Source organism: Peromyscus californicus, unplaced genomic scaffold (assembly GCF_007827085.1).
Source record: "Peromyscus californicus insignis strain IS unplaced genomic scaffold, ASM782708v3 Scaffold_3__1_contigs__length_106647218, whole genome shotgun sequence".
NCBI classification, from domain to species: Eukaryota; Metazoa; Chordata; class Mammalia; order Rodentia; family Cricetidae; genus Peromyscus; species Peromyscus californicus.
The window spans coordinates 46,886,075-46,904,265 of NW_026294551.1; the positions used below are offsets into that span (position 1 = coordinate 46,886,075).

Genomic DNA, 18,191 nt, shown 5'->3' on the forward strand with positions numbered 1-18,191 from the left:
CCTCCTTCTCTAGCCCCCGAGCTCCTGTCTGGGGTGTGGGGTGTGGGGGTGGTCAGACTGATTCCCCTCCCCTAGTCCTAGTGCAATTTCACATGTGGACAGACCAGCCATCTTCATAGAAATGCAGATGTGGCAGGAATGGAGGATACCCAGAAGGAAGGAGGAGGGGCTACATCATTCCTAGCCTCTATTGGGTCTACCATGGGTAACAGAGTCCCTGGTCCATTGCAGGAGTGATCACCCAGGGCGGGCAGCCAGTGGGACTGGAAGAACTATCCTCCTCCTTCCTTCTGGGTGTTAGCAGGTAGACATGGCAGTGGAGCACCGTGGCTTGAACTTGAGCCTTTCCTCAAAATGTCTCGTAAGGGAAGTCATGAATTACACATTTAATGTGAAAGCCAACCCCAGTGGAAGATTCAGACCTGATAGTTTGTACTTCACTGCCATGTGTAACTGTTGATTTTATCAGCATCTTTTACTTAAGCTTCATATTGCCCTTAGCAGTAGGGCAAGTCGACATCTCTGATGCAGTTCTTTATCATTGGCTTAAAACTACAGATTGCAGTTAACGTGAAATCACAGTCATCCTCTTTTGTATTCTAGAAAAATGGTTTTGTTCTCCTGTGCACCATAATCCTCAGTGACATTTTATACAACGGTCTCTTAAAATGCAATGCCCACCCAAACCCATAGTCTGCCCAGAGTCCCCTCCTGCCACCTGATCCATCCAGCACACACATTCTTTTGTGCCCTGGGGCATGTAACTTACATTGCTATTTAGAACTTAATTCACTTCTTAATCCTTGCTGTTAGTTAACCACTTACTCGACTCTCTCTTACTGAATGATGTCACCTGGAGAGTGAGCTAAATCCTTAGGCTTTTCCTTCCCCAGTGCTCAGCACCGTACCTATCCAGCACTTGTTTTAGAGCTATCGAGGTCATCCCACATCTCTATCTGTGTCTTCAGTGTTTGGTTTCTAGTCTCAACTTCTGTCCTTGCAGAGCCATGACCAGGCGCAGACAGTACGGAGAAGTTGCTAATCTCCTTCAGGGCGTCATGAATGTTCTGGAGCACTTTCACAAGTACATGGGGATCCCACAGATCCGGCAGCTTTCTGAAAGGTAAGATGTCCTCACAGACACTTTCCATAAGAAAAGATGGTTCCATATATTTCCCCCTTAGTCTAGGAAGCAGCCTCAAATGTTATGTGACCTCACTCTACGATACCCTTTCCCTTGCCTTTGGAGGCTGCCTGAGTCAGCAAGTACACTCATATGTCTGTTAGTATGCACAGCTCTCCATTGTCCACAGAACTTGTTGGCCTAAGGCAGTTATTTTGCTCATGAAACTTGCCCAGGCTTGGATAATAATGCGTTCATGCACCATCAGTTGAGTTAGCTGATGACGGACCCGAGCAGCCATTGGCTGCTATGGCTGGCACATGGTGTTCACTGTCAGCTGGGAGCTCAGCCAGGCTATGGACTGCGATCCCTGTTGCTCTCATGGGCTACTCAGGCTTTCTCAAAGTGAGACAGCTGGGGTCTAAGATGAGCGCATCAAGAGACTTGGCCTCTGAAGTCACGTGCCATCACAAAACCGTTGAGATTCAAGAGGAAAAAAGCATGTTTTCCCCCTTTTCTCTCTGATGAGAGGAATGTCAAAGGCACATTTGTAGCTTAAGTTTTCCTGCCTGGCCCACAGTCAGGACAAATCTCTCTCACCTGCCAGTCCCACAGCCGCTCAAACCTGACCAAGTAAACACAGAGACTTATATTGGTTACAAACTGTATGGCCATGGCAGGCTTCTTGCTAACTGTTCTTACAGCTTAAATTAATCCATTTCTATTAATCTATACCTTGCCACGTGGCTCGTGGCTTACTGGTATCTTCACATGCTGTTTGTCATTGTGGCGGCTGGCAGTGTCTCTCTGACTCAGCCTTCCACTTCCCAGGTTTATTCTCCTCCTTGTCCCGCCTATACTTGCTGCCTAGCCAATGGCCAATCAGTGTTTTATTTACTGACTAATCAGCAACACATTTGCCATACAGAACATCCCACAGCACACATTGGTGAAAGCAATATGTGGGATGGGTGGATGCTGTAGCAGTTTTTAGACAGTACACTGTGTTGTCACCAGAACGTCACACATCACAGTGATGAGTTTCTTTCCGAACTTGTTCTTTCTTCTCACCATCCTGGAGGTTTCCCTAGAATTTCTTTTATTTTCTTATTTATATTTTATGTCTATGAGTTTTTTGCCTGTACATACATATATGCACCATGTCTGTGGGCCACACATGTGCCTGGTGTCCGTGGATGTCAGAAAGAGGCATCAGATCCCATAGAACTGGAATTACAGATGTTTGTGAACCAGGGTACTGGGATGGAACCTGAGTCCTCTGCAAGAGCAGTAAGTGCTCTTATCCGATGGCCATCTCTCTGGTCTCTGCCTTAAGTTCTGATCCCAGATTCAGATCCAGTGGAAAGAGAGAGATTCTTAGGAGGAGGAGACTTCTGGAGAAGGAGGGACAGTGAGTTCAGTGCTCTTTGGCCCCTCCTGAAGAGGGACATCAGGAAGCAGAGGCAGGGGTAGGAGGCAGCCCCAGCAGCACTGTTTCCATCCTGCCCTCTTAGGAAGGCCTGCTGTCACGTATTTCTGTCCTCTCATGTTTCTTTATCTAATTATACAAGTAATATAAATGTGCGATTTCTTTTATTTAAAAAGTCTAAACTAGCCGTGTGGCGGCGGGTGGCGCATGACTTTAATCCCAACACTCGGGAGGCAGAGGCAGGGGGAGGATCTCTGTGAGTTTGAGGCCAGCCTGGTCTACAGAGTGAGTTCCAGGACAGGCTCCAAAGCTACAGAGAAACCCTGTCTTGAAAAACAAAACAGTCTAAACTAGATGTGTGTGGCTCACAGCTATAGTCCAGTACTCAGACAGTTGAGCTAGAGGACTGACCTGAGTTTGAGGCCAGCCTAGGCTTCAGAGTGAGAACCTCTTTCAAAATACTAACAAAGAAAAAGACAAAAAGTAACAAACAGGTGTGTGTAAATTCCCTTAGCTTCATTTGAACCCTATTGCGGTGCTTTAAGGAGGAACTGCTACAGCTTATTGGCTTTCCCTTCAGATTGTCACTGCGCACTGACTACACTGTGTTTGTGGAGCTGCCTCATGCCATGTCTGGACTGCCATGGGAGAGCACATCCCAGACTAGTTTGCTATTTCCATGTCCCTGGACTCCTTCTTCTGATTCTCAAAAAATACCTCCTTTCACACATGTGCAAGTAGAGTAAATTCTAGGTCCTAAGGTTATATGCATTTAAAATTTTAATAACCACAGCTCATTTACTCTCCAAAAAAGCTTAAGAGATTCACAGTGCCATCTGGAAGTGCTTGAGTACCTGTTTCTCCAACCTTCAACAAATTAGGCATTGTTGGTTTTCATTTTATTTACTCTGTTGATGAAAGTCACTACTTGCCCCCTTTAATTTTAATTTCCTCAATAATTGGTGATTACTATATTTTCTCTGTGAAGTATCTTTTTTGTTGTTGTTTTGGTTTGGTTTTGAAACTTGGTCTCGCTATGCAGTCCTGGCTGCCTGGAGCCCGCTCTGTAGACCAGGCTGGACTTGAACTCAAGAGATCTGTCTGCCTCTGCCTCCTGAGTGCTGAGGTTAAAGGCATGCGCCACCACTCGTAACTCAGAATCCTTGAGTTCTGATAAACTGTTTTCTTTCATTTCTTCCCTGGAGTGATCTTGTGATGTGTTTCCTCTGCTCTGTCTTTGTGGAACTCTCTACTACATGGCCATTGTAACTTGTAGTCTGCGGTGCACGGCTTCTTTCTAATTCTCTGCCTGGTCCTTTGGGGCTGCCTTCTGGATCATTGGCTCTGTCTTCCTCTTCTACCTTGGCCTTCACTGGTGCCCATTCTGTTCTTTGGCCAAACTGTCACACTTTTTATCTAACAAGACAGTTTTTAATTTCCATCTAGATGATTCTTTCCTCAGGGGCATAATAATATCCTCTGTAATCACTAGAGATTCAGAACTCTAAATATCTCTGAAGGCTCTGAGTTGCTGTGTGTCTGTCTGTCCTGTGGTGTAAGGTCTTAGTTTATTGACTCTCTTGATAGTAGCACTCTTCAGATGTTTGGTGATTCTCAGCTGAAAGCTTATATTTTTGGTGGGATTTTTGAATTTTATTCATTCATTCATTTATTGGTTTTTCAAGACAGGGTTTCTCTGTGTAACAGCCCTCACTATCCTGGAACTCTTTTTGTAGACCAGGCTGGCCTCGAACTGACAGAGATCCACCTGCCTCTGCCTCCTGAGTGCTGGGTTTACAGGCATGTGCCACCTCTTCTCGGCTTTTTTTTTTTTTTTTTTCTTATGTTCTTGTTACTCTGATCAGAAATCACTGCCATCTGCTATTAGGGAGAGGAGGGATGTTCTGCTTAACAGAACACAACTCTTCTAAGGTTCCAGGGGCCAAACCTGCAGGAGCAGGCAGTTGGTATGCCAGAGGCCGGATCTTCTTAAATAGTTTAACCCTTGGCCCCCTGCTGAGGCCCACAGACTCAAGGGGCCAAATCAGTGTCTGAGCACTTAGGGTAAGGATGCAGACACAGCTCCTGGCATCCACAGTACTGTGATTTGAGCCAAGGAGATACTTCTAGAGCTTGCCTTCAGAACTCCCTCCTGCTCCTGGTATCTACCACTTCTTGTCCTTATATTTTCTTTTGTTTTAGATATGCTTTTTTCATTTTGTGTGTGTGAGTATTTTGCCTGTATCTATGTATGTGCACTATGTGTGTGCCTGGTATCTGTGTTGATCAGCAGAGGGCTTTGAATCCCCTGGAATTAGTCACATAGGCAGTTGTGAGCCACCATGTGGATGCCAGGAACTGAACCCAGGTCCTCTGCAAGAGCAACAAAATGTGCTTACCTGCTGAGCATCTCTCCAGCCTCTGTGTCTTTTCATTTTTGAGAAGCATCCTTAGGCTTTGATTTTTTTCTTTAGTCTTATTCTGCCAGGAAACCCACAGACTATCTAGTCTGTTGACCCCTTTCTTGCCTGGCTTTTGACTCTTATTAGATCTTTCCATAATTTCTAAGAATATGAAGCAGGAAGGGAGGTTGCTGCATGTGCTGGTATACCGTCTTACAGTGGAGATGTCCAGGGATTGTTAAGGAATGTCGGAACAGGTTTGGCAAAGTGCTGGGGAAATCGCCACCCTTCCCTTGTCCTTCCTAACCCTTTACACTTAGAGGTGGCTGGTTGCCATATCAGACTGGGAATGTGAACAGCCAAGAATGCCCACGAGCAGGACTTCATGAGCCTAGGAAAGAAGGACCGCGGGTGGAGGAAGCAGGCCTGCCCTCAGTGGGTAGGGAGGAGCAGGAGGTAGCACAGGCTGCTCTAGTCTTGGGGTGACTCAGTGATCTGTTGCCCTTCTTTTGTTTTTCTCTCATCTACCTAGCAGACATGTACTGTGTGCCTTCTGTAGCCTAGGCCCTGCAGATGCTAAGCACGTGCTCTTCCACTGAGCTACAGCCCCAACCCTATCACCCCCTCTTCCGATTTTCTGATCTGTAGTTAGATTAACATGGCAGTTCAGGCCCTCAGACACTGAGAGCAGCTGCATTTGACTTTAGATTTTAAGAGTCTGCACCTAAGAGAGATCACACCATATTTATCTTTGTGTGTCTGGTTTATTTCATCTACTCTTAAGTCCTTCAGGTTTATCCATATTGTTGCAGATGTCAGCATCTTCTTTTTAAAAGCAGGATAAAATCCCACCGCATATACGCACTATGGTTCTTTAACCCATATCTGTCCATCAGAAGACACGTTTGGTTCTGTATCTGGCCTGTTGCAAACCTTCTGCTGTGAGCAGGGCAGGGCAGCTGTCTGTAAAGAGTGTGGAGCTCATCTCCTTGGATAGACAACCTGTGTAGATTCGTGGGGAGTTTTTGAGAACTTCATATCATTTTCATAATAGCCTCACCAATTAACATCTCTACCAGTGGTATTCAAGTATTCTCATCCCACACCCTCACCAACACTCACCATTTCTCCTTTTGAGAGTAGTCATCCTGGTGATCTGTAATCTCAGGTTTGGAGACAAAGACAGGAGGGTCGGGAACTCGCTACACTGAAGCCTTATCTCAGTGAGGCTTGGTTTTCTTAAATTCATTTGTGTGTGTGTGTCTGTGTGCACTTGTTGGATCCCTTGAAACTGGAATTAATGGTGCTTGTGAACCATCCCGAAGGCATGGGTGCTGGGACCTGGAATCTGAACTCAGTCCTCACGGTTGAGCAGCAAGTGCTCTTAACCACTCAGCTGTCTCTCCAGCCCCTCATTGGTTTTAATTTTTATTTATTTACTTATTTATTTGTTTGATTTTAGTTTTTTTGAGACAAGGTCTCTATATAGTCCAGCCAGGAACTCATTTTGTTGACCAGGCTGGCCTCGAACTCATAGAGATCCACCTGCCTCTGCCTCCCAAGTGCTGGGATTAAAGGCGTGTGCCACCGTACCTGGCTTCCTTTTTGGGGTTTTGACTTGCACATCTCTGGAGATGAAGTAATGTTGAACATTTTTCATATACCCTGTTGATTTTATGTATCTGCCTTGAAAAACATGCCTATTTAGATCCTTTGCCTGCTTTTAAAAATTACATTTACTTTATTTTGGGGGTGGTGGTGTTTGCAAGTCACAGCATGTGAATGGAGGCCAGAGGACAACTTTTGGGAGTCAGTTCTCTTCTTCCACCGTGTGAGTTTCTTGGGTTCAACTCAGATCCTCGGTTTGGTGGCAGATACTTTTTCCGAAGTGTCTTACTGGCCTCTTTCCCTGGGCTTCCTTCCTTCCTTCCTCCCTCCCTCCCTCCCTCCCTTCCTTCCTTCCTTCCTTCCTCCCTCCCTCCCTTCCTTCCTTCCTCCCTCCCTCCCTTTCTTCCTTCCTTCCTTTGTCCCTTCTTCCCTTCCTCCTTTCCTCCCTCCCTTCCTCCTTTCCTCCCTCCCTTCCTCCTTTCCTCCCTCCCTTTCTTCCTCCCTCCCTCCCTCTTTCCTCCTTCCTTCCTCCCTTCCTTCCCTCCTCCCTTCCTCCCTTCCTCCCTTCCTTCCTTCCTCCCTTCTTTCCTCCTTCCTCCCTTCCTTCCTCCCTCCCTTCCTCCTTTCCTCCCTTCCTCCCTTCCTCCCTTCCTTTGACAGGGTCTTGGATATCCCAGGATAGCCTTAAACTCTCCATGTAACTGAATATGATCTTGACTTTCTGACCCTCCTGCCAGGCCCTTCTGAGTACTCAACTACAGGTGTGTGCTCCCATGCCTGGTCGTGAGGTGCTGGAGCCTGAACCAGGAGTGGCTGGCTAGTCAGGCGCTCCACCAACCCAATATGTCCCTGGCCCCATTTGTTGTCTTTATTTTGTCCTATCCAAGCTCTTTATATGTTTTTGGATACTAACCTTAGTGAGCTGTACAGTTGCCAATATTTCTCCTGATTCATAGGCTGCCTTTTCATTTTGTGGATTGTTCCCTTTCCTATACATAAGCTCTCTTTAGTTTGAGACAATTCCATTGTTTTATTTTTCCTTTTTTTTTTTTTTTTTTTTTTGCCTGTGTTCTTGGTGTGCTATTTGCTTTTTAAAAAAAAAAAAAAAAAATTTTTTTTCCAGGCTGGAAAGTTGGCTCAGTGGTTAAGAGCATTTGTTGCTCTTGCAGAGGACCTAGGTTCGATTCCCAGTACCCACATGGCAACTCACAACCTCTGAGGACACCAAGCATACATTTGGTTCACAGATACACATGCAAGCAAACAAGCAAACAAGCAAGAAAAACATCCATCCACACACAATAATAAACTGAATAAATCTTTAGTTTCTCAAAGATATAGTTATAAATTTGAAGAAACTTAGTGAGTACTATCAGAGTGGCATTCTCTTAAAGCAGTGGTTCTCAACCTTCCTAATGCTATGACCCTTTAATACAGTTCTTCATGTTGTGGTGACCCCAACCACAAAATCATGTTCATTGCTACTTCATAACTATATTTTTGCTGTTATAAATTGTAATGTAAATCTCTGTTTTCCAATGGTCTTAAGTGACCCCAGTGAAAGGGTGTTTGACAACTCCCCAAGGGGTCTTGACCCACAGGTTGAGAAGCATGTCTTAAAGCGAGGGCAGGAGGCAAGGAGTCCTATACTCCATCACATCTGTCAGCCCTGCAAACGTCTGTTGCTCCTGGCTGAACTTGCTCTTCGTCTCTAACCTGGGTTTGTGCGAGTCCTGTGGTGCAGCATGTTCTCGTCTGCAGCTCTGAAAGGAGTGCGGTGCAGGAGCTGCCTGTTTGTAGCGCTCCACTGCCGTTGGTCTTCAAAAAGGTGCTCAAGTTTTGAGCAAAGTCCAGACTGCCTATTTTTAGCATCATTTCTGGTGAATTGTCCTCCCTTATGTTTATATAGTGATGGTAGAACCATCTGGAAATAATAGAAATAGCTGTTTGTGGGGAGGGAGGAAAGAAAGCTGAGAGTTACCCTTGCGTTGCCCGCTGTAATGCCTTGCTGTTATAAATCGCACACGTCACACGCAAGGCTGCATTCTCAAGTCTTTGCCTGTACGTTTGAAATATGAAGTTCATGGGCCTTGATTTGCTATTTCTTTCAACTGCCCTTCTGGCAAATGCCTAAATGTTTAATGTAGCGTTGAAGGAAAGATTTTTTTCTTTAATATCTTTTCATTTCAAATCCTCTTGGCTTAAGCATATCCACAAGAGCAAATGCTTCTAGACAGTCAATATTTCCTGAGAAAGAATGGAAGATTCTTGCATTTCTTTAAAAAACAAAACAAAACAAAACCTGGGAACCCTTACATTTTTCCCCCCAGAGTTATGTCTAACTGCTTACATGAGAGAGAGGCCTGGCAGGTTGGGAAGTCACATGGTGTAGTGAAAACAAAAAAAGAATGGAGGGGTCTGCCTAGCTCTTTGACAAGTTCTGTCTGGGCCTCTTAGATTAAGCTGTGAGGGCCACATTCCATGATCTCAGAGCCTCCCGCCAAGTCTCTGCAACACTCCTGGTTGAGATTCTTGGGAGCACCTATTGCCTTATTGTATTTGACTAATCCCTTCTGTTCAGTCAAGGCATTCTGTGGGAGGTCAGGACACTACTTCAGAGCAGTGGCGGGTATCTTCTCTGGGCTGTCACGAGATGATGAATATACACTGGTGTTTCTCTGTGAGACTCTGGTTCTCCTACTGTGTTGTCCCTCTCCCACCACTTCTTATGAGTGACATTCTATTAGAGAAGGGCACCTTTGAACAATCCTGTCGTCCCATGGCATGAATGATGCCAGAAGCCACTCCTTGATTTTTTTCTAGGCAACAGGATGCTGTATTTCCTAGTAGTAACCACCTTCAGGGAGCCGTCACACAACAGGATGCTGTATTTCCTAGTAGTGACCACCGTCAGGGAGCCATCACACAACAGGATGCTGTATTTCCTAGTGGTGACCACCGTCAGGTAGCTGTCATACAACAGGATGCTGTATTTCCTAGTGGTGACCACCGTCAGGTAGCTGTCACACAACAGGATGCTCTATTTCCTAGTAGTGACCACCTTCAGGGAGCCGTCACACAACAGGATGCTCTATTTCCTAGTAGTGACCACCTTCAGGGAGCCGTCACACAACAGGATGCTGTATTTCCTAGTAGTGACCACCTTCAGGGAGCCATCACACAACAGGATGCTGTATTTCCTAGTAGTGACCACCTTCAGGATGCTGTATTTCCTAGTAGTAACCAACTTCAGGATGCTGTATTTCCTAGTAGTAACCAACTTCAGGATGCTGTAGTTACACAACAGGCTGAGTTTCCTTGGATGCCGAAAGAACTGTTTTGTTTGTTTGTGTTTGAGACAGGTCTCTCTCTGCAGCCCTAGTTGTCCTCGAACTCACAGAGATCAAGGTGTGCCCACACTCAGCTGCCGGAAGGAAGGAACTTCCAACCCTTCCTGCCCCACATTAGTTGGTGGGCTGATGATAAGATGATAAGCTTGTCAACTGTCTCTAGGGTCCTATTTGGACCATCAGTCATTGCCTCAGTGTCTGCTACTGTGAGGAAATAACAAAGAAAAACAACCTGAAAGAGGTGGTGGTGGCTGGACTAGTGGTGCATGTAGCTAGCGTTTTCCTGCCTGACCCACAGTCAGGACAAATCTCTCTCACCCGCCAGTTGGTGGGATTTGTCCTGACTGTGGGTCAGGCAGGAAAACGCTAGCTACAGGTGCACGCCTTTAATCCCAGCACTCGGGAGGCAGAGGCAGGCGGATCTCTGTGAGTTCGAGGCCAGCCTGGGCTACAGAGTAAGTTTCAGAGCAGCATAGGCTACTTAATGAGACCCTGTCTCAAAAAAAAAAAAAAAAAAAAAAAAGGCTTCTGGCAACACAGGTAAGGCAGAGCATCATGTAGGAAGCACATGGTAGAACAGAGTGGCATACATGAGGCCAGGAAAAATACAACAAGGATCTGAGGACAAAATCCACCTAGGTGAGCCAGTAAGATGGCCCAGTGGTCAAGATGCCTGTTACCAAACCTGACAACTCCAGTTCAGTCCTTGGGATCCATATGATACAGGAGAGAATTGACTCCTGCAAGTTATCCTCCAGTTTACACACCCCCCCCAAAACTATACATGTTTATATACACATATACTCCCTCTAGGGCACTGCCCACCCCAGCCAGTGACCTACTTCTTCACACCATGCCCCATTTCCTCGTTCCATCATTTCCCAATTACCTCATCAAATGATGGATCTGTCAGCCCATTAGTCCATTGGTGAAGTCCGTCCTCATGGTCCAGTCACCTCCCAGCAGCACTACCTGAAGACTAAGCCCTCAACACAGGAGCCTTTTGGGGAATTGTTCATAAGCTATAACCATTATAGAAGCTGTGGCTCACACCTCACCCAGAAATGCCTGTGAGTGTGATCTAGCTTTGTGAATAGCGTCTCCGGGGGAATAGCTGCTCTTTCATCTCCGTCACTGAGAGACAACCACCGCTGCAGACGATTCTAGACAGAGGCTTGTCTTTCCGCCCTAATATTAATTATGAACCCCTCTTGCCACCGCTTGTAAAGGCGAGTGCTATTGCCAGATCCAACTGTAAGCTGGGTGTTGTGAATAATCAGTACTGGAAACGCTGAAGCCTCTAGCACAGGCCTCTGTCCTTACCCCTTCTCTCTCTCTCTCTCTCTCTCTCTCTCTCTCTCTCTCTCTCTCTCTCCCTCCCTCTCCCTCTCCCTCTCTCTCTCCCTCCCCCTCCCTCCCTCCCTCCCTCCCTCCTTCTTCATGTGTATCTGTGAGTGCCCTCAGAGGCCAGAAAAGGCTGTTGAATCCTCTGGAATTGTAGTTACAGATGGTTGTGAGTCACCTGGTATGTGTCCTGGAACCAACTCTGGTCCTCTGGAAGAGCAGCAGCGTCTTCACTGCTGAACTGTATCTCTAGCCCCCTTCACAATGGTTCTTAGTTGTGGTCCACACAGAAGAAGTAACTTACTACATGCCGCTTACTAGTGGCACGGCTAAGTCTAGCTGGTCTCAAGGGTGACTTTGAACATTAGAAATCATTACGAATGAGAGCCTGGTAATTCCCTTTTTTTTTGTGCTCCAGTGCCAAGACCCATCATATACTTTGGTTGTCATTCCAGCCCCCACAGTGATAGAATTAGCAAGAACATGGAGGTTGGGAATTGTAGTAGAGTGGGGTGGAGGTAACAGAGGCAGAGCTGGGCCCAGCGTCCTCATTGAGCTATCAGTGACCCTGACCATGCATACCTCTGGTCAGGGCTGGGCCTCACCTACAGGATTTGTCCTGTGGCTCAGGAAAGAACTGGTGCTGTCTCTGTTTCTAAGAAGAGGGTCAGAACAGAGGGGCGTGAACATCCGATCTCTGCCTTGTGACCTGGCCCCACAGTAGACAGCCTGCTGGCTCACTCTGGGGAGTGGCAAGATGCTCTGAGGGACAATTTTATGAAAGCACATTCTTTTCTCTCACATCAGACTTTACACTCGAGAAGTTTCCAGATGTCTCTTGGGCAACTCCAGGTGGGGGTGGGGTGGATTCCAGCATAGCCTTATCTTGAACACAAACGTAAAAGAATATAAACTCACCTGTAGGAATGGTTTAGAACTTTTGAAGATAGTGGAAAAACCCTGGAAAGTATTTGGAATCAGGCATGATTATAACTATGCCACAGGAAGAAACTGAGTGTTCTGGGTCATGCCTATGCTCTCGTTAAAAAAATAAAATCTCAGCCACTTGCCAGGTTCTCCTCAGTAGCCAAAGAAATTGTGGTTTTAGGTTGTTCACTATTTCTAGAAACTTTATAAAATCAATCCAGAAGTTGCAGGGTGGAGTCCAAGAAAGGAGGCATGCTGTTTCATGGTGCTTTTGGCAAAGCACATCTTTACGTCAGGCTCAGGGAAGTCCAGCAGCTGCCCAGGAGCCTAGTTCTCTAGCTCTGTGCCTGGCTGGGACAAGCCAGGTGTCACCAGCAGAGGCAGCCGGTGGCCAAGGAGGACATGACTGCAGCACTCACCGATGGACACTTCCTGTTTCATCCCAGCTGCTTCTCCTTTGTCCTCTTTCAGGGGAGCTGAATATTTCCTGAGCACCTAGTGTTCCTGCAGATGCCATTAAGAACCAGCCCACCCCACCCCACTGTCCTTCTACATGTTTTTCCTTACAGTTCAGTCTTTTGTTCACACTCTCTTGAAGCTAAATCTTCACCCAATGTCCATCACTTGTTTTGCCTGTCTTGTTTTGCTTTGCGAGACATGGTCTTGAAAGTGCATCTCAGTCTGGCTTTGAACTTGTGACCCTCCTGCCTCTACTTTTTCAGTGCTGGAATTACAGATAATGCCCATCGCTCTTAAACAGTAGTTCATTGATCACCTGGCTCTTTTTTTTTAACTTTTTCCTTAAAGAACATTCTTTTTGTTATTTGTTTTCAATGTTAGGTTTCTGAATTACAGTATTATAAAAAGCAAATATAAAATCATTCTGAAACAGTCTGAACCACTCTTCCCACTTTGTACCCCATAGAATAGGAAACAGTTGTTTCAGTAGTCCAACAGATTTGTGTTTGATCAGGGTGCTGTTATATAATATTTCCCTGCAGTACCACCCTCAAATGAAATTTTGTAAAGATCAGCATATATACCTCACAGTCGGTAAGAGTGACCTAGAACTGTATCCTGAAGGGCTGAGTGTAGCTCAGTGGTAGAGCACTTGCCTCTCATGCCCGAAGTCGTAGGTTCAGTCCTTAGCACTGAAGAAAAAAAAAAGACAGCAAGACAATCCATCCTGAGATGCCTTTATCCAAGTCATAACCCCGCTTCTCTGTGACCTCTCTTACCTAGCTGTACATCCCTTTTCCTTCCTGGGTGATCACCTGCACAGGTCTGGAGACTTCAACAGTTCCTCAACCTGTGGATCCATTATATCCAGGAATTTGAAAAGGGTGCCAGTCATTAATTCAGTCCCTTTTCCTTCCAGGGTGAAGGCTGCACAGACTGAGTTGGGACAGCAGATCCTGGCTGATTTTGAAGAGGCGTTTCCTTCGCAGGGTACCAAGGTACTGGTTCGCAGTTTCCCTCCAATCTTTAGGTACTATCACTGTTCTCATACTCCAGTCAATGAGTGTGAGACACATGAGTGGTAGCACACGTTGTATCACTCCAGAAGTGTTGGCAGGCACAGGCCAGCTGCCTGCCCACTCAGACTAGCCTCTGTTTTAAGTGTCACGATGCAATGCTAATTGTTTATCTGTGTCCTTCCAGCCTCAGAAAGAGGACTTGGGCCAGGAGTGTGATTTGGTTGGTAGAGTACCTACCTAAGCATGCATGAGTCCTGAGTTTGATCACTAGCCCCACGTAAATTGGGTGTGGCAATGCATGTCTGTAAAGTAAGCCCTAGAAAGGTGGAGGCAAGAGAATCAGAAGTTCAAATTCATCTTGCCTACATACTGAGTTTGCGGCCAGCCTGGGCTACATGAGTTCCTCCCTCTGGGAGAAAAATGAGGATTCATTTGGTTTAATTTAATGTATGTCAAATCTTGCATTTTGTCTGCCCTATAAACTTACTTTTTTCCTCATAGCTGTGTTTAAAAAAAAAAAAAAACAACCTTCAGACCACAACATTTTTTCGGTTGTTACATAACACTGGTTTTGGTTTGGTGAAAAGACAACTGGGAGCTTATGTAACTCATGACACAGTCCAGAGACTCACTTTTAATGGTGGGAATCCTCTTCTCTGGGATCCTCGAGCTCCCCGGTGGTAGAGCTGTCTCTGTTGTGTCTGCGAGGCCTTCGCTTTCGCTTGGGAGCCGTTGGGTACATGTCTCTCACACAGGCTTCCCTCCCTTGGCTGTCATTGTGCTGGTAAACTGCTCTTAGCTCCATACTTCACATTGCAGCAGATGTCATCTTAATGCTTTGCATGTGTCAGGGAGGAGAGAACCCGCAGAAGCTTGTTTTCTCTATTATTTGAGCTATTTCAAGAGAAAGCATTGTTGAAGGCAGAAGTAAAGCCGAGCACATGGCCAGCAGCATCCCTCACTGGGCTCTGTGGGTGGAGATGGGGATGGATATATGTTCACTTGTGAGCCAAGGAGCATTTCCTGCATTTGCTCTGTAATTCAATAACTGGAAATATCTTAATCGCTTTTCCTTTGTGCTCTGTATTAGGAAGTAGGTGGGGGTGGCAGCCCTGGCTTTGATAGATTGCTTTCTGTAGGCGACCAACTCCTAACCTTAATGCCTTTGTGTTTTCCAACTGACTGCCAGGAATCTGATATTCATTTGTGAAGCACTTTGCTTCGAGAACTGCATCTTTTGGTCATGTGATATAACTCAGGAAAGGCATAGATTGGAAAGCCATTATTCCTGTTGGCCCTCTGAGGAAAATGAAGTTCTCAAAAGCAAAAAGGGATTGCCTGGTTAGTGGCTGCCTTTTAAGGCTAGTGGCTAGTTGTAAACAGTAGTCTTCCTAGACAACTGCTTTCCTGTGCTCTCTGTCGCATCCCATTGCACAATCAGAAGGATGTGGGTGAAGGCTCTCTTTACTATTTGCCTATCATCTAACCATGGCCTACTTTCTACCTTTTCTCCCAGTTCCCAGTGGGCATATGAAGTTAAAAGGGTTTAATGACCTGACTTCCTTTTCTGGCTGTTACTTAATGGGATAGTGTTAAGTTTTCTTTTTCCTTTTTAAAAGGCTATTGATTTTTCTAAAAGGCCTTGTGTTACTAATCCTGTTTTGCAAATTGGAACCAAAACATTTTTTTTTAAAGTATCGATTAGTGGGTATGCCTATCACCCCAGCCAGCATCCTGGAGATTGAGGCAGGAGGATCATGAGTTAGCTCAGACTACATAGCAAGATCTAGGCCAGTCTGGGATACACAGGAAATATCCTGTCTTAAGAAAAACTAATCAAAATTTTAAAATGAAATATCCAAATGTGGTGGTTTGAATGAGAATGGTCTCCATAGGCTCATACTGGTCCCCAGTTGGTGGAAGTATTTTGAAGGATTAGGAGGTGTGGCCTTGTTGGAGGAGGTGTGCCCACTAGGCAAGGGTTTTGTGGTTTCAGAAGCTAGCACCATTCCTGGCTCTCTCTCTGCCTCCTACTTTTGAATAAGGATGTAAAGTCTCAGCCAGTGCTCCAGCGTCCTGTCTGCCCGCCTGCCTGCTGCCATGCTGGACCATGAGCACCAATAAACTCTTTCTTCTATAAGTTGCCTTGGTTATGGTGTCTCTTCACAGCAATAGAAAAGTAACTAAGACACCAAGATAATCTAGTAAATTTTTTGTAAATGAGAAAATTTGAACCTCTGAACCTGTAAGTTTTGGCCTCCATGACTTGTCAGTGAGCTCAAGCATTTTTGTCTTGAAGCCAGAGGGCAGTGTGTTCAGAGGGCAGCAGAATAACCGTTCAGAATAGAGCATGTCACATTATATCTGAACATCAATTCAGATGGACAGAAGTGACAAAAACAATCAGGAAAGCTTTGGAAGAATTTCTGCTGATTTAAGTCCATGGCTTTTCAGGTGAGGTTGAGTAACACCTCCCAAGGCACCAGGCTGTGTAGCTAAACCAAGAGCTCCCAAGTGTTCTTTGTACCGTAGGGACCCTGATCAGCACATATAGTCAGTGATACACTAGCAGGTCAGTGAGATCCAGTTGCTTTGGTAGTAAACAAGGCCCTTCTTAGCTGGTGTATCCTTACAGCCCCACCCCACTTCCACTCTTCAGGTCAGGGAAGCAGTGTCAGAGTATTTCACTTTTGGCAGTCTGTCTGGGTAATTGGCCATCAGTGAAATGAGTCTGGTGGTTTAGAATTTGGTGTGGGTTTTTAAAACCACCATCCTCTTTGTCATAAATACAGCTCTTTAAGAATGGGAATGACAGTTGGGTATGGTAGGGCATGCCTGTGATCCCAGCACTTGGGAGGCTGAAGGAAGAGGACACTGAGTTTGAGGCTAACCTGGGCTACATGGCAAGGCCTTGTCTCAAAGCTGGCAAGCAGGCAGGCAAGCCAGCTGGCAAATAAGCAAACACCACATCAGGGATCTTAGGAAGATTGGAAGCAGGAAAAGTGTATGTGTGAGTGACGATGACTTTGGGGCCCTTCAGTGGAATCTCTGTTGTCATTCTGGCTTTCTAGGTCACTTTCAGTTTCGATACCCAGAAGTAACCTTTCCTGTGATCTTTGCTGGCTCTGTTTTCTTGAATGTCTTGTTGAGTCACGGGCTAGTTTTTAGGTTGGCCACTGCAAGACTAGCTTACTGTTCTTTTCTCGAGGAGCCGGTAACTAAGATGTCAGTCTACTGCAGCAAGACTGGTTGTCTGAGGAGAGGGTGAGGACAGGGAGAGACAAGGAAGACAGGAGATGTACAGGTGCTGCCACCTTGTAACTAACTGCTGTGTGCTGTTCTTTTCCCAGAGGCCGGGGGGACCCAGCAATGTCCTGAGAGATGCGTGCCTGGTGGCTAATATTTTGGACCCCAGAATCAAACAGGAAATCATCAAAAAGTTTATTAAACAGCATCTGTCAGAGTATCTAGTACTTTTTCAAGAAAACCAAGATGTAAGTATTGGCTAGATGAAACAGTTGAGTTTTCTTGAGAAGGAACTAATGCTGCCAGGCCTCCTGACCTATACGTTACTGGTCCGATGAAGTGTTTGATAGTGTTGTGCACTGAACCACAGATCCCTGTCTGACTTTAGCGGGGCTTCACCATTTGAGTCGCTGACCATTTTGAGAAATGAATGAAAGCTAGCTTCTCCCCAGAAGAATGTACTTGTGCGTCACACTTTACATACAGTTTTAGGAAATACACAGACCCCTAATGCCCAACCATGGACCATAGGTGGAGAACTAAATTCTGTTCAAGTAGATAGCATGGTGTAGACTCAGAATCTAAGTTGGAGAAACATGGAGGTTGGCTGTCTTTTCTCTTGGGTCCTAGCTTTTGCTTGTTACACTTCTGAGCACTAAGTGCTTTTGTTCCCTCCACGAGGTTGCCTGGCTGGACAAAATTGATAGACGTTATGCCTGGGTGAAACGTCAGCTTGTGGACTATGAGGAGAAGTATGGTCGGATGTTTCCACGGGAGTGGTGCATGACGGAGAGGATCTCAGTAGAATTTTGTCACGTGACGAGGTAAATTTCCGCTGTCTCCTGCTTCCAGACCTGACTTACAGTTCCATGTGACCTGAAAATCGGGCACTTTTTCCATCTCTACCAAATGATTGGTGCCACCCTCATACCAACTACAGCCTCATCCTCTCTTCGCTTCCCTGCTCCAGGACTTCCCTGTTACCTAGCCCTTGCTTGCCCCAAACAGCACACAGCTGCGCTGCCCTCCCTTACCAGTTTGGGGCTCACCAGGCCGATTTGTCCAGAGTGATTTGTCGTGCTCATATTTCCCCTGCATCTCGATCATGTATATGGGAACATAGTGTGTCCCTCCGTCATCATTTGACTTCTGACTTGATGGGTGGATAGCTCTATAAGAGTAGGGTAGTTTCTTTTTTAAGTGCATGGCAGACACTAAGGAAAGAATTTGTTGAATGTATTTCCCTAATACAGTGTTTCTATTCTGTGATTTCTAATATTGGCA

At 45.8% G+C, this 18,191-nt stretch overlaps 1 protein-coding gene across 1 annotated transcript in view; it reads left to right on the forward strand.

Annotated features, from left to right (window-relative positions):
* Vps53 (VPS53 subunit of GARP complex) overlaps positions 1-18,191 on the forward strand; it is a 151,173-nt gene that overhangs the window by 47,939 nt on the left and 85,043 nt on the right. Inside the window, exons 7-10 of the mRNA XM_052756010.1 lie at positions 1,004-1,123; positions 13,562-13,640; positions 17,012-17,155; positions 17,589-17,731. Of these exons, the coding sequence (XP_052611970.1) occupies positions 1,004-1,123; positions 13,562-13,640; positions 17,012-17,155; positions 17,589-17,731 (486 nt within the window). The remainder of the gene's footprint in view (positions 1-1,003; positions 1,124-13,561; positions 13,641-17,011; positions 17,156-17,588; positions 17,732-18,191) is intronic.